Source organism: Rhinatrema bivittatum, chromosome 12 (genome assembly GCF_901001135.1).
Source record: "Rhinatrema bivittatum chromosome 12, aRhiBiv1.1, whole genome shotgun sequence".
NCBI lineage: Eukaryota > Metazoa > Chordata > Amphibia > Gymnophiona > Rhinatrematidae > Rhinatrema > Rhinatrema bivittatum.
The window spans coordinates 64,735,630-64,750,126 of record NC_042626.1 but is presented as its reverse complement, the minus strand read 5'-3'; the positions used below and the strand labels follow the sequence as shown (position 1 = coordinate 64,750,126).

Below are 14,497 nucleotides of genomic sequence, written 5' to 3'. Positions count from 1 at the left end.
ACTTCAGACCCATCTCTAACCTCCCGTTCCTTGCTAAACTCCTAGAAAAGGTAGTCAACATCCAGCTTTCTGAATTCATCAAGAAATACAGCATCCTCTTCCTTTTGCAATTTGGTTTTCGTAAATTCTTTAACACTGAAAACCCTCCTCCTCTCCCTCTCTGACACCATTATCAAGGGTCTTGACCGTGGTCAATCATACATCCTCGTTTTACTTGACATATCCTCTGCGTTCGACACCATTAGCCACAAAACCCTTTTAAACAGACTATCTGAAATTGGTTTTGCAAGGACAGCTCTCAACTGGTTCAAATTCTATCTTGAAAACAGAACCTACAAAGTAAAAATTGGCAACAACGAATCCCACCCCATCAAACTTTCCCGAGGTGTTCCCCAAGGCTCCTCTTTGTCTTACACTCTCTTCAATTTATACATGTTGCCCCTCTGCCATCTTCTGTCTGACTTTGACTTCTTCCACTACATCTATGTGGACGATGTCCAAATTCTCATCCCTATCTCCGACTCCATTGACACATCCCTTCAAACCTGGTACAACTGCCTTTCCTCTATTAATCTTCTCCTTTCAAACTTAAACCTTGCACTGAACTCTTCCAAAACCGAACTCCTCTTCTTTACACACTCCCAACCCCACATCCTCCTTCTGCTCTCATTCCCTCCCCCCCCCCCCCCCAATTACTCCTCCAAGCCAAAAGCCTCGGTGTCACCCTAGACTGCAGTCTCAACTTCAAAAAATTCATTAGCGCCACCATGAAAGAATGCTATTAAAAACTCCATGTCCTTAAAAAAACTCCAACCTCTCCTCCACCTAAATGATTTCCGCACAGTCCTCCAAGCAGTAATCTTCTCCAAAATGGATTACTGCAACACACTTCTGCTAGGCCTCCCCGCTGCTTCTCTCAAACCCCTGAAGATGCTCCAAAATACCACTGCACGTATCCTCACCAACTCTCGAAAACACGACCACATTTCTCCCATCCTTAAAGACCTCCATTGGCTCCCTATCTCCTTCAGAATCCTATACAAAACCCTCACCTTAATTCACAAACCCTCACCTTCTCCACAACCCCAACAAGCAATGGCTAAACAAATCCATATAGTTCCATACCCCTACCAGACTTACCAGATCTGCTCACACCGGCACACTCTTCGCCCCCCCCCCCCCCCCCGCCAAATACACACACCGCGCGCTATCTATTGCTGGCCCCTATCACTGTAACTCCATGCCCCCCGATATTCGTCTCGAACCCTGCACCCAGACCTTCAAAAAGAAATTAAAAGACCTGGCTCTTTAAGCAGGCCTTCACGTAACTCCTCTCCTCCCCCCCCCCCCCCGTGCCAACACACAACTCGTCTCCTATGTACATCTCTCTCCTGTATATATTCCATCTAAGAGTTCTCTCTATTACCCCTAACCCATTTACCTGCTTCTCTATTGCTTCACCTCCCCTTTGACTATTCTGTCCCCCTCTGCAGCACTGTCCCTTATCACTAATGCAGGTGGTAATTCTTTTTCAATGGAAAGGAGACTCTAGAACAAGGGGTCATGAAATGAGGTTGAAAGGGGGTAGACTCAGGAGTAATCTTAGGAAAATCTCTTTACAGAGAAAGTGGTGGATGTGTGGAAGAGCCTCCCAGTGGAAGTGGTGGAGACAAAAACAGTATCTGAATTCAAGAAAACCTGGGGATAAATACAGGGGATTGCTAAGGAAGTGATGAGAATTCTAATACTAAATTAATTGGACAGTTGAGCAGACTAGATAGGCCATAAGGTCATTTTCTGCCATCATGCTTATATGTTTCTTCACCACATTTCCTCCAACACTTTATTAAATATCTGAGAATTCATTTTGTGCAACCTAACTGGATTAAGGTAACACCAGTAATCAACCTTATATGTGTCTTCCACTGAATTCATAGAAGTTGAGATTCGGGACCATACTCAAAATATATTTTCTCCCACTTCTCCTCTACAGAGCAAATGAGGTCCTGTTCCCAGGCCTGCTCATGCTTCAGTTTTCCTATAGGATGAGAATCCAAATATTTATAAGGCCTTTACAGGTCAACGAAGAGGAGTATAAAAGTTCAAAGCCAATGCATGCCGACCCCAGATAGACTTTTCCTATCCTGTGCTTCAGATTAATGCTTAATTTGAAAATAAGCAAATAAAGTTGCTTTAGGTAAAGGATATCGCTTCAAAACTTAAGATCCCTTCCTTGCTACATAGTTGACATATACAAACCAATCCCTGACCTTCCCACCTTTTAAAAACTGCCATCTGTAGACCCAGCAGAAACTCCGTACTATACCTAATTGGGGTGAAAGATGAGCACCTCCCCCAAGAGAGCATCTGCTTCTAGTGGGAATGCCAAAGTATGAAAGTATATTTCAGAAAAAGATACAGAAAGAATCCACCCTCTATCCCCCTTCGCCACCCAAAGATACAAACAAAACAGGACATCCCTGAAAGATACCTTTTGAATACGCACCCACTGTTTCACGCCGCATCTGAACCGCTGCTCTGAGCAGCCCCTGGGCTGAGGTTGGCCAACTCTGGTCCTCAAGAGCCACAAACAGGTCTGGTTTTCAGGATATCCACTATAAATATGCATGAAATAGATTTGCATGCACTGCTTCCATTGTGTGCAAATCTATCTTATGCATATTCATTGTGAATATCCTGACAACCTGACCTGTTTGTGGCTCTCGAGGACTGGAGTTGGCCACCCCTGCTCTAACACAAAACTGTGTCTCCTTATTGACTCTTGGAGGCCATTGTCTCCAGATAAAATTCAAAAATTTCTTCTGGATCCTATTGAGCATGGCTTTTGAAACCTCAATAAATAAAGATTAGAAATAGTAAACCCAGGGCAAGTTGTTCATCTTATTCTTAGCTATTCCCCTATCCATGAAATGTTTATATTTGTCCATTCTTGGAGATCCTTGAAAATTAGCACTTAGCAAAGGGGAATAATTAGCTTCCAAAATCTGTTTCCCCATCCACTGATAATTTAACCTCTAGTATTTAAAACAATTGCTCCATTCAGCAGAAGGGGAATAACTCTCGCAGCCTCTCTGCTATTTGCTTGGGTGCATTAATATTTAGACACTCAGATTTGCTATTCACTTTGAAGTCAACCACTTTACCATGCCTCCCCACCAATAAGGCCTGCAAAAAAGTCTCAGGATCTGAAAGAGAAAACAACATATGGGGACATTTTGAATTCCACCTCCCCCCACTGTGCTCCCAACAATATCAATAGCACACTGCACCTTTGCAGCAAAGGCTCCATCACTAATGCAAATAATAGCGGGGAAAGAGAGCTCCCTTGCCGTATGCCTCTACCCAAATATCCGTTGACTCAAACCCACGCTTCTGGGCACTCGTTTAACTTCGTTATCCATGTCCAAAAATTATTTCCTACGCCAAATCTTCAAGACGCAAACATATAAGGCCAGTGTACCCGATCAAATGCTTTTTCAGCGTCAACCGACAGCAGCAAAGAGCAGATATTTTTCTTTTGCGCCACCCAGAACAAATTAAACACTCATCTAATGTTGTCTGCTGTATATCTACCTGGGATAAAACCTGATTGATCTTCATGAATAAGCTCTAAAATGACCCCCACCAAGCTAACCACTAGAATGTTTGTCAAAATCTTTATATGCACATTTAATAAAGAAATAGGTCTGTAGGAACCAAAAAATGTTTCATCCTTCTCCTCTTTTGGAACCACTCCTATACAAGCTCCTCCACAGACTGTGCCAGGCACCCCCCTCCCCCAAGAAGAGCATTAAACATAGCCCTCAAGGGGCGAGCTATTAGCCCTCCAAAGCACACATAAGAAGACGCTGTATATCCTTCCATCCCTGGTGCCCGTCTACCTTCAGTTTCTTGTGGCTTGCAGAATTCCATATTCAGAAATGTCCCTATGAAACTGTCGCTGCTGACTGGCTGATCATAGGTAGATCCATTTCACTCGGGCACAAGGTTATAGCCTCCTCGCTGACAGATCTAGTACCAGCATACAGCTCTTGGAAAAAATTGTCTCTTCTTTTGATTTGGGTCATAAATGCCCTGCTCCCCTACATCCCTGACCTATGTGATCTGGGCTTGCGTGATTCCAAACTCTAAATGTACTTGTTTAGTCAATAGTCAAGAAACCTTCAACTGACACTCAATTTTAATGTGAGTTAGGGATCAGTCCTCTCTCCTATACTTATACAAAAAACCCCCCCACTCAAATATTCCACCTTTTTGGCGACCTACTCCTTACAAGACCTTCATAATAGGCATCATTGTGCGGCAACTTGTACCATTATTCACTCTGCCTTATTTTTAATCGGTCAGTCCATGTTTTTTTAAAATTTTTTGTGCTTGAAAATTAAAGTGCTCCGTGCTTTTAAAACTATTTCGCCGAATTTATATACTGTGCAATCATCAGATTAATCGAATCACTTAGCTTATAAATCCTGTCAGTTGTAAATGTTGTAGCCCCTTATCTTCACATCCGATGAATTATAGCAACGTGATCCATCTCCACATTGCTATCTTGTGTCCGTGCCCGACACTGTACAATGTTTCGGACGTGGTCGTCCTTCTTCAAGGGCAATATTCTACGCCATAAAAAAACATTTGTTAAAGCCCGATTAACTGCATAACTCATTCCTCCACTGTCACACGTGCATAGCTACTTACTCAGTTTTCCACCATTATGTCTCTCAGCGTTTTTTCAACCTTCTCTTCCGGTTTAACCACTTCCCGCCTCCATTTTTAAACTCCCTTACATCCATGACGTGTACAACACGTCACTTTGATCTTACAATGAGTACCACTCTATCATGTTATTCAAACCCATTGGATTAACAGTATGCATGTAAAAAATCCATTGTTGTTCCTTCAAATTCAACACCACATTAGGATCCCCGCCCCGTTTTTGTATAGTGTCAACTTCTAAAACTCGCCATTTCAGCTGTTGGAAGCCGTGTTGTTTTCTTGGCAATGGGCCACAATGGGAGCCATCGTTTTTCCTGTGGTTATACAGCTACGGTGTTCGATGAGACGCACGCGTATTTGTCGTTTTGTCCGACCTATATAGTACAAGTTACAAGGGCAAACAATGATGTATATCACACCGGATGTATCACAAGAAGAATGTTGACGTGCTTTGTGCGTTTTTCCATACTTGTCCGTCCACACTTCACCCTCAATCACCTGACTACATAGCGAACAGTGTTTGCACGGCCAATGCCCTAGATTTTCATTCTCGCTGCTCGTACTTCTTATAGACAAGAAAGAGTGTGTAACTAAATCCCCCACATTTTTTCCTCTACTATACGCTATAATTGGAGGTTCTTTGAAAATATCATGAGTTTTCAAGACCGACCAATGTTGGTGTATCAACTTAGAAATTTTGCGTGATAAATTGGAATGTGGAATAGTACACACTATCCTAGACTCTTCACTTTCTGTAGGGTCTGTCAAGGAGCAACCATTGGTGCTCAGCGTTGTACGCTCTCTTATAAGCTTTTTTTATATATCTCACTGGATAGCCACGTTCAAGCAAACGTGTTTAAGAACATCTGCTTGACGGACAAACTCAGCTCTTGTACTGCAGATGCGCCGTATCCGTAAAAAACTGCCCTATCGGCAGATTATTACGTAACTGTTGGGGATGAAAGCTGGTATAATGTAAGAGGGTATTCCTCTCACAATCTTTGCGATATAAGGAAGTAGTACAACGACCGTTGACCAATTTGATAGCAATATCTAAAAAATTGATATCTGTTTGATGGTAAGTACTGGTAAATTGTAGATGCTCATCTAATGTATTTATCCACTGCAAAAACAGTTGTAACTCTTGTATATCCGCATGCCAGATGAAAATACATCGTCAATATAACGCGTCCAATCAGACACTGGACTGAACTGTGTTTCTGGGTACAATTTTTCTTCCTCAAATTGCCGTACATATAAGTTAGCCAGGCTAGGGGCCATTGTCGCACCCATCGCCGTGCCACTTATTTGTTTGTACCATTTACTCAAAAATGTAAAGAAATTCTCACACAATGCAAGTCTAGCTATAGACATTAAAAACTCTGTTGGAATCCGATGTGGACGTTCTCTATTGTCCAAATATTTTTCTAAAATTGACAAAGTCTCTTCCTGCGGTATCGAAGTATACAAGGATTTAATATCTAGAGTGACTAATATCACTGGATCTACCACTCGAATATTCTGAAACTTAACCAGCATGTGCTTAGTATCTTTGCAATAGGATACTGCATCCATTACCATTGGATGTATGATCACATCAATCAAGGTTGAAAGTGGTTCCAGAAGGGACCCTATAGAAACATAGAAACATAGAAATGACGGCAGAAGAAGACCAAACGGCCCATCCAGTCTGCCCAGCAAGCTTCACATTTTTTTCTCATACTTATCTGTTTCTCTTAGCTCTTTGGTTCTATTTCCCTTCCACCCCCACCATTAATGTAGAGAGCAGTGATGGAGCTGCAACCAAGTGAAATATCAAGCTTGATTAGTTATGGGTAGTAGGGGAAGTAGGGGAAGTAACCGCCGCAATAAGCAAGCTACACCCATGCCCATCTGCTTTACCCAGACCGTGCCATTCAGCCCTTATTGGTTGTTTTTCTTCTCCCCTGCCGTTGAAGCAGGGAGCTATGCTGGATATGCTTGTAGTATCAGTTTTTCATCTCCCCTGCCATTGAAGCAGAGAGCCATGCTGGATATGCGTGAAGTATCAGTTTTTCTTCTCCCCTGCCGTTGAAGCAGGATATGCATTGAAAGTGAAGTATCAGGCTTATTTGGTTTGGGGTAGTAACCGCCGTAACAAGCCAGCTACTCCCCGCTTTGTGAGTGCGAATCCTTTTTTCTTCTCCCCTGCTGTTGAAGCAGAGAGCTATGCTGGATATGCGTGAAGTATCAGTTTTTCTTCTCCCCTGCCGTTGAAGCAGAGAGCTATGCTGAATATGCGTGAAGTATCAGTTTTTCTTCTCCCCTGCCGTTGAAGCAGAGAGCTATGCTGGATATGCGTGAAGTATCAGTTTTTCTTCTCCCCTGCCGTTGAAGCAGAGAGCCATGCTGGATATGCGTGAAGTATCAGTTTTTCTTCTCCCCTGCTGTTATAGTCGTTACAATGGGACGCCCCGGCGGATTGTGCAGATCTTTATGGACTTTAGGTACCATATATAAAGTCGGTGCAATTAAACCACACGAATATGTGGTCTAACGTGTATAGTTACTCAGATCAACAAATTGCCCAGGCCCTTCAGGGACATCTGCTGTTAGAAGATCATGAAGTCGCCAGTGAAATTCACACATGGGACCAACTGCTGTCTGCTAAAAAGCGCCAAACCCGGTTAGAGTTGCATTCGGCAACCCTTTTACAGTATGTGAAAACGGAAATGATCCCTCGTGGCCTCCGGATGAGCATAGCGCCTTCCATTTATGCTGATGATAAAGAATTTGTGGATCGATGGATAAAAATTTTAAATAAATGTTCGCTGGACATTATGTTGCTCTTAATTGAGACCACTAATAAAATCGCTGAAACAGTGAGAACTGACGGTGATGTCATTAAACAAGGATTACAGCAGGCAGAATCTTTGGAAATTTATGATCAACACTTACAGGAAATGAATCAGTCTTTGGATAAATTTCGCTCTGATTTAAAACAGAGCAAGATTGAAAAATTCCAACGGGACGAAAAAGACTATGCCACGGGACAAATTTACATTTGGCAGCGGAAAAAAACTGCTCTCCCAAGAAAAGTAGCATTTGCTGGCTCCTCTGACGATATGTCTTCTTCCACATCGGAAGAAGAGGGAATATATTCCACTCCTCAACAAGAAAATCAAGTACAGCAGAGAGGCCGGAGGAATTTCCGTTCATCATATAGATCACAAAATAGGAGGTTTTTTCGGACGTCATGACAGCCACCAGCACCAGATCCTGGCGAACGCCCGTGGACCAGGTCCCAAACCAGACATCCAATATCATAAATTTGTCCCATATTACACTGACTGATATTCAATTACAAGTTCTGGCGAAAGGATTATCTTTTGTACCGTATAAATTTTACGATGCATTCACTAGTCGCCGGTTTTTGTATAAATTTTTCAGGAAGTTACAATTGAGACTGTTTTTTTCCAAAATTGACATTCAGAAAGATTCTTCATTGGTATTTCCCAAGTCGACTTGGTTACCGCCTGGTAATGTAGATGCTGCAATTAAAACATTTATTGACCTTGTGTTGTGGGATTTAGAGCAAATTGAACAAATAAAAAGTCCTCCATGTTTTAATTTAAGCCGCGAACAAACAGAGGCGCTCCACACGTTGCAAAATGAGGATGAAATTGTCATCAAGAAAGCTGACAAAGGGGGCTCGGTGGTCATTTTAAATCGGGATAATTATGAGTGTATGGTCACAGAACATGTTCAAGATGTAACCACGTATGAAATGTTATCACAAGATCCGACTGAAGAATTGCAGTCAAAAATTGATCAGTTAACAGAGGATGCTATGGCTGAAGGTTACCTAACCAATAGAGAGTTTAAATTTTTGCGGGTGAAATTCCAATTGCACCGACTTTATATATGGTACCTAAAGTCCATAAAGATCTGCACAATCCGCCGGGGCGTCCCATCTGGAACCACTTTCAACCTTGATTGATGTGATCATACATCCAATGGTAATGGATGCAGTATCCTATTGCAAAGATACTAAGCACATGCTGGTTAAGTTACAGAATATTCGAGTGGTAGATCCAGTGATATTAGTCACTCTAGATATTAAATCCTTGTATACTTCGATACCGCAGGAAGAGACTTTGTCAATTTTAGAAAAATATTTGGACAATAGAGAACGTCCACATCGGATTCCAACAGAGTTTTTAATGTCTATAGCTAGACTTGCATTGTGTGAGAATTTCTTTACATTTTTGAGTAAATGGTACAAACAAATAAGTGGCACGGCGATGGGTGCGACAATGGCCCCTAGCCTGGCTAACTTATATGTACGGCAATTTGAGGAAGAAAAAATTGTACCCAGAAACACAGTTCAGTCCAGTGTCTGATTGGACGCGTTATATTGACGATGTATTTTTCATCTGGCATGCGGATATACAAGAGTTACAACTGTTTTTGCAGTGGATAAATACATTAGATGAGCATCTACAATTTACCAGTACTTACCATCAAACAGATATCAATTTTTTAGATATTGCTATCAAATTGGTCAACGGTCGTTGTACTACTTCCTTATATCGCAAAGATTGTGAGAGGAATACCCTCTTACATTATACCAGCTTTCATCCCCAACAGTTACGTAATAATCTGCCGATAGGGCAGTTTTTACGGATACGGCGCATCTGCAGTACAAGAGCTGAGTTTGTCCGTCAAGCAGATGTTCTTAAAACACGTTTGCTTGAACGTGGCTATCCAGTGAGATATATAAAAAAAGCTTATAAGAGAGCGTACAACGCTGAGCACCAATGGTTGCTCCTTGACAGACCTACAGAAAGTGAAGAGTCTAGGATAGTGTGTACTATTCCACATTCCAATTTATCACGCAAAATTTCTAAGTTGATACACCAACATTGGTCGGTCTTGAAAACTCATGATATTTTCAAAGAACCTCCAATTATAGCGTATAGTAGAGGAAAAAATGTGGGGGATTTAGTTACACACTCTTTCTTGTCTATAAGAAGTACGAGCAGCGAGAATGAAAATCTAGGGCATTGGCCGTGCAAACACTGTTCGCTGTGTAGTCAGGTGATTGAGGGTGAAGTGTGGACGGACAAGTATGGAAAAACGCACAAAGCACGTCAACATTCTTCTTGTGATACATCCGGTGTGATATACATCATTGTTTGCCCTTGTAACTTGTACTATATAGGTCAGACAAAACGACAAATACGCGTGCGTCTCATCGAACACCGTAGCTGTATAACCACAGGAAAAACGATGGCTCCCATTGTGGCCCATTGCCAAGAAAAACAACACGGCTTCCAACAGCTGAAATGGCGAGTTTTAGAAGTTGTCACTATACAAAAACGGGGCGGGGATCCTAATGTGGTGTTGAATTTGAAGGAACAACAATGGATTTTTTACATGCATACTGTTAATCCAATGGGTTTGAATAACATGATAGAGTGGTACTCATTGTAAGATCAAAGTGACGTGTTGTACACGTCATGGATGTAAGGGAGTTTAAAAATGGAGGCGGGAAGTGGTTAAACCGGAAGAGAAGGTTGAAAAAACGCTGAGAGACATAATGGTGGAAAACTGAGTAAGTAGCTATGCACGTGTGACAGTGGAGGAATGAGTTATGCAGTTAATCGGGCTTTAACAAATGTTTTTTTATGGCGTAGAATATTGCCCTTGAAGAAGGACGACCACGTCCGAAACATTGTACAGTGTCGGGCACGGACACAAGATAGCAATGTGGAGATGGATCACGTTGCTATAATTCATCGGATGTGAAGATAAGGGGCTACAACATTTACAACTGACAGGATTTATAAGCTAAGTGATTCGATTAATCTGATGTTTGCACAGTATATAAATTCGGCGAAATAGTTTTAAAAGCACGGAGCACTTTAATTTTCAAGCACAAAAAATTTAAAAAAAACATGGACTGACCGATGATTAAAAATAAGGCAGAGTGAATAATGGTACAAGTTGCCGCACAATGATGCCTATTATGAAGGTCTTGTAAGGAGTAGGTCGCCAAAAAGGTGGAATATTTGAGTGGGGGGGGTTTTTGTACTTGTTTAGTCAATAACATTTGATATTGAAATGTGTCTCCATAAAGATCTCTTAATTTAAGAATATAGAAATTGCAGAATATAAGATGATTTAATTAATGAATTAATTTATTTATTTGCCTCTTTCCTTTTCCAGTTTAGCTCGTACTGTTCTAGTGTGTTTATGTTGACCCTGCAAATCCTTTGTGGAACTCAACAAAACATTAGTTTGTTTCTCCCTTTCCTTCTCCTTAGAGGAGGCCTATGCAGTCAATTTACCTCTCATCACCACCTTTAAGCAGTACCATGCCATATTAGGCCCAACCAACACCGTATCATAATGCTTCAAGTACTCCTGAAACTCTCCCTCTGTGTTGCTTTAAATTTGTTCAGCCCACAGTAGCACATCACTGAGTTTCCAAAATCTGTCCCTATCTTGTGGAAGCAACCCCTAGAGCAGAAGTGGCCAATCTTTCATGCACAGAGAGCCAAGAATTCAGGATACATAGTACCAAAGAGCCTCACACTTTCCAAAAAATGAAAGGTTGTGGGGAGAAGACTCCCCTTCTAACAGTCTCTTCCTCTCTCTCAATCCCCCTACCCTGTCCCCACTAGTCTTTGTCAATCTTATTCTGCTCCCACTAGCCTCTTTCTTAATCCCCCAAGTCTCTCTCATCCCTTCCACCATGTCTCCCCCAAGTCTTTCAATCCTCTAATCCTGTTCCCACCACTCTCGCTCTCAATCCTCACGCCCTGTGCCACTTGTCTCTGACCAGCAACTTTTCTCTCCCCTTATGCTCTTGCCCGTTATCTGTCTCTCTCTTTCTTTCTTGACCCCATCACTCTCCCTCAGCAGGCCGCAGGATAACATTCCCCATACCTCACAAGAATGACGGGCTCAGTAGCTCCAACATTAACACCTCCCTCCCCTCCTCCCCCCACTCACTCTACTACAAGTATCTCCCCCTGCCCCCATCCCCTCTTACTCTCTCGCCCTCTGACACCTTTCAACATTACCTCTTCTAGCTCTGACACACCCACTGCCAGCACATCAGACCTCGATATCTGTCACTTTTAAATTAAGAACACCACTGCCTTAGATTCAAATCCTACAAAACCACAATAAAGATGTCACTATTATGAATTATAACATTTTTATACGTTTTTCTTACACAAGGGATTGTATCAATTTTCAATGCGGTTTGCGATCTGCAGACTTTTGCCTGCAATGGGCTTTAAAAGGTAGTTACCGTATATTATGCATTGGAGAATGTGATCAATTTGCAAGCTCTTGCTTCCATGTCTTCTTCTCATAATTTTTTATTACTTTCAAAAACTTACAACTTCTCTTTAATAGTTATCTCAAAAAGCTGCAATCCCAAGCCCTTCTAGACACACCAAATTTTGCTATTCCAAAAAAAAAAAAAATCCCAATAACACCGATCTTTCGGCAGCTTTGTGTCAGTATCAAGGAATCAATATATTTTTTATCGGGCTCCTTGCCTCTGTAATACAAAAGCTAAAAGATGGCGTTATTCATAGTATTATTGCCTTTATTGTAGTTATTAGCATATCAGACCTTGCATATAGCACAGCCCTAACACCTATTGTGGCTTGATGATTTATCAGGGATCTGGGGACATAATTTGATTTGTCCAGTAACTTGCCTTTTTCATTTGCAGGCACTAAACATGGCCGCTTCCACGTCGCAGAAATATCTTCTCATCTTTGACTTTGATGAGACTATTGTGAATGAGAACAGTGATGACTCTGTAATCCATGCTGCACCTACACAGGAGTTGCCAGAATGGTTGCGCCAGAGCTTTCAGAACGGCTTCTACAATCAGTACATGCAGCAAGTGTTTGAGTACCTGGGGGACTGTGGGGTGCAAATAGAGGACATCAAGGCTGTGTACGAAGCACTCCCACTGTCTCCATGGATGCAGCAATTGCTCCACTTCCTCTCTCTGAACATTGAGCCCTTTGAGATCATCCTCATCTCTGACGCCAACACCTTCGGCATTGAGAGCACCCTGAGGGCGAGCGGCTACACGTCCCTGTTCTGCAAAATCTTCAGCAATCCCTCGTGCTGCGACAAGCGAGGTTACCTGGCCCTGGCCCCCTATCACTCGCACAGCTGCCTGCAGTGTCCCGCCAACATGTGCAAGCGCAAGATCCTGAGCGAGTACCTGGCAGAGAGAACCCAGGAGGGCATCAGCTTCCAAAAGCTGTTGTACGTCGGGGATGGCGCCAACGACGTGTGCCCCTCCGTCCTCTTGAGCGCGATGGATATTGTCTTTCCCAGAAAGACCTACCCCATGCATCAGATGATCCAAGAGATGGAGGCTAAGCAGCCTGGGTCCTTCCAAGCCCAGATAGTGCCCTGGGATACGGCAGAGGTCATTCTCCAGTATCTGCAGTCTCTGCTGAAGTCCTGACTGCCAGGACACAAGAAGCTCCCCCCTTCCTTTCGAGAAGGGTTTTAATAAGATTAAACAAGCGTAAACGGCATGAAGATTCTAATAAGGCTGGAAGGTTTCACCCCTTCCATTTTAACATGACAGTATTTTCAAGGCACTGAGATGCTGTATCTCGGACACATGTTTATCTATGCAGGCTATTTATTCATTTGATATTTTCTCTGTCAGAAATAATGGTGAATAATTATGGTTTTGCCTTCGGTTTCTGACAGGACAAAAGTTTGAAGGGTTACTTGGACTATACAATGCAGGGTTTTCCAGAGTTTGGTGTCCGGCTCTTGAAAATGTCTTCCCTTTCCTAACGCTGAATTATCAATGAATTATTCATTTGGCTTTGATTTGTTTACAGAACCTGGGGTCTCTTGCATCACCCCTCTCCCTTTACTGAAATAACAGTATATATGTTCTGTCTCCGTCTTCTGTTCCTTCCTCCCTCATGAGGCTCTGAAGGACTCACATTATCTTTTATAATAAAATACCGGGTTTCTCAGCTTGTGCTAACCACCCATTCCTTACAGTTATATCTGTGTTTCCTAATTGTTACCTTAGTTCTTTCACGTTATTTTTTTTTTTTTTTTTAAAGACCAATAGGACCCTTTCTGTGAGGATATATGGGAAAGTGTGAGTGGTGATTTGCAGGAGCCATGTTCTCTCATACCTAAGCCTCACAATGATGTTGCACTACCTCATCACCCCATCTAATGGCATAGTTGTAACATTAACCCATTATGTCCCAGTGTCCTATTTAGAGAACAGCTTCTTAAAAATTTAAGTCATGAGAGGTCAATATACAAAGCTGGCCATTTAAGTATCTTAGCCGAATATAACTTTTCTGGCTAAGCCACTGAAGATACACGTATATATCCGCGCTTAGCCATATAACCAGCCTAACTTAGCCACATAACTTATACGGCTAACTTACTCCGCCCTGATCCAGTTATGCAGCTAAGTGACGGTTGCTGAACGTAGGTGCATATTCAGAACCCACTACTTATCTACATAAGTTACGCTTATCCAGTTAAATAATGCTGAATATGCTTTGAATTTTGAACTCTAAAAGTCTTGCAACATATGGTACACTATGTGACTCTCTCAGTAGCGAACCTTATGGAGCCACTGTAGTATAAATTGCCCCAGTGATACCTCTTAAAGTATCACTGGGGCAATTTAACATTAGTTGCCTTGGCAGTGCATCCGATGGTTATATTTACTAGAGCTCTGACACTAGCC

General features: G+C 42.2%; 1 protein-coding gene across 2 annotated transcripts in view; it reads left to right on the top strand.

The window, feature by feature from the left end:
* PHOSPHO1 (phosphoethanolamine/phosphocholine phosphatase) overlaps positions 1-13,757 on the top strand; it is a 231,545-nt gene extending 217,788 nt beyond the window's left edge. For both annotated transcript variants that reach the window (XM_029573184.1, XM_029573183.1), the window contains exon 2: positions 12,470-13,757. In XM_029573184.1, coding sequence (XP_029429044.1) covers positions 12,479-13,225 — 747 coding nt within the window. In that variant the 5' untranslated portion in view covers positions 12,470-12,478 and the 3' untranslated portion in view covers positions 13,226-13,757. The remainder of the gene's footprint in view (positions 1-12,469) is intronic.
* Positions 13,758-14,497: the final 740 nt, after the last annotated feature.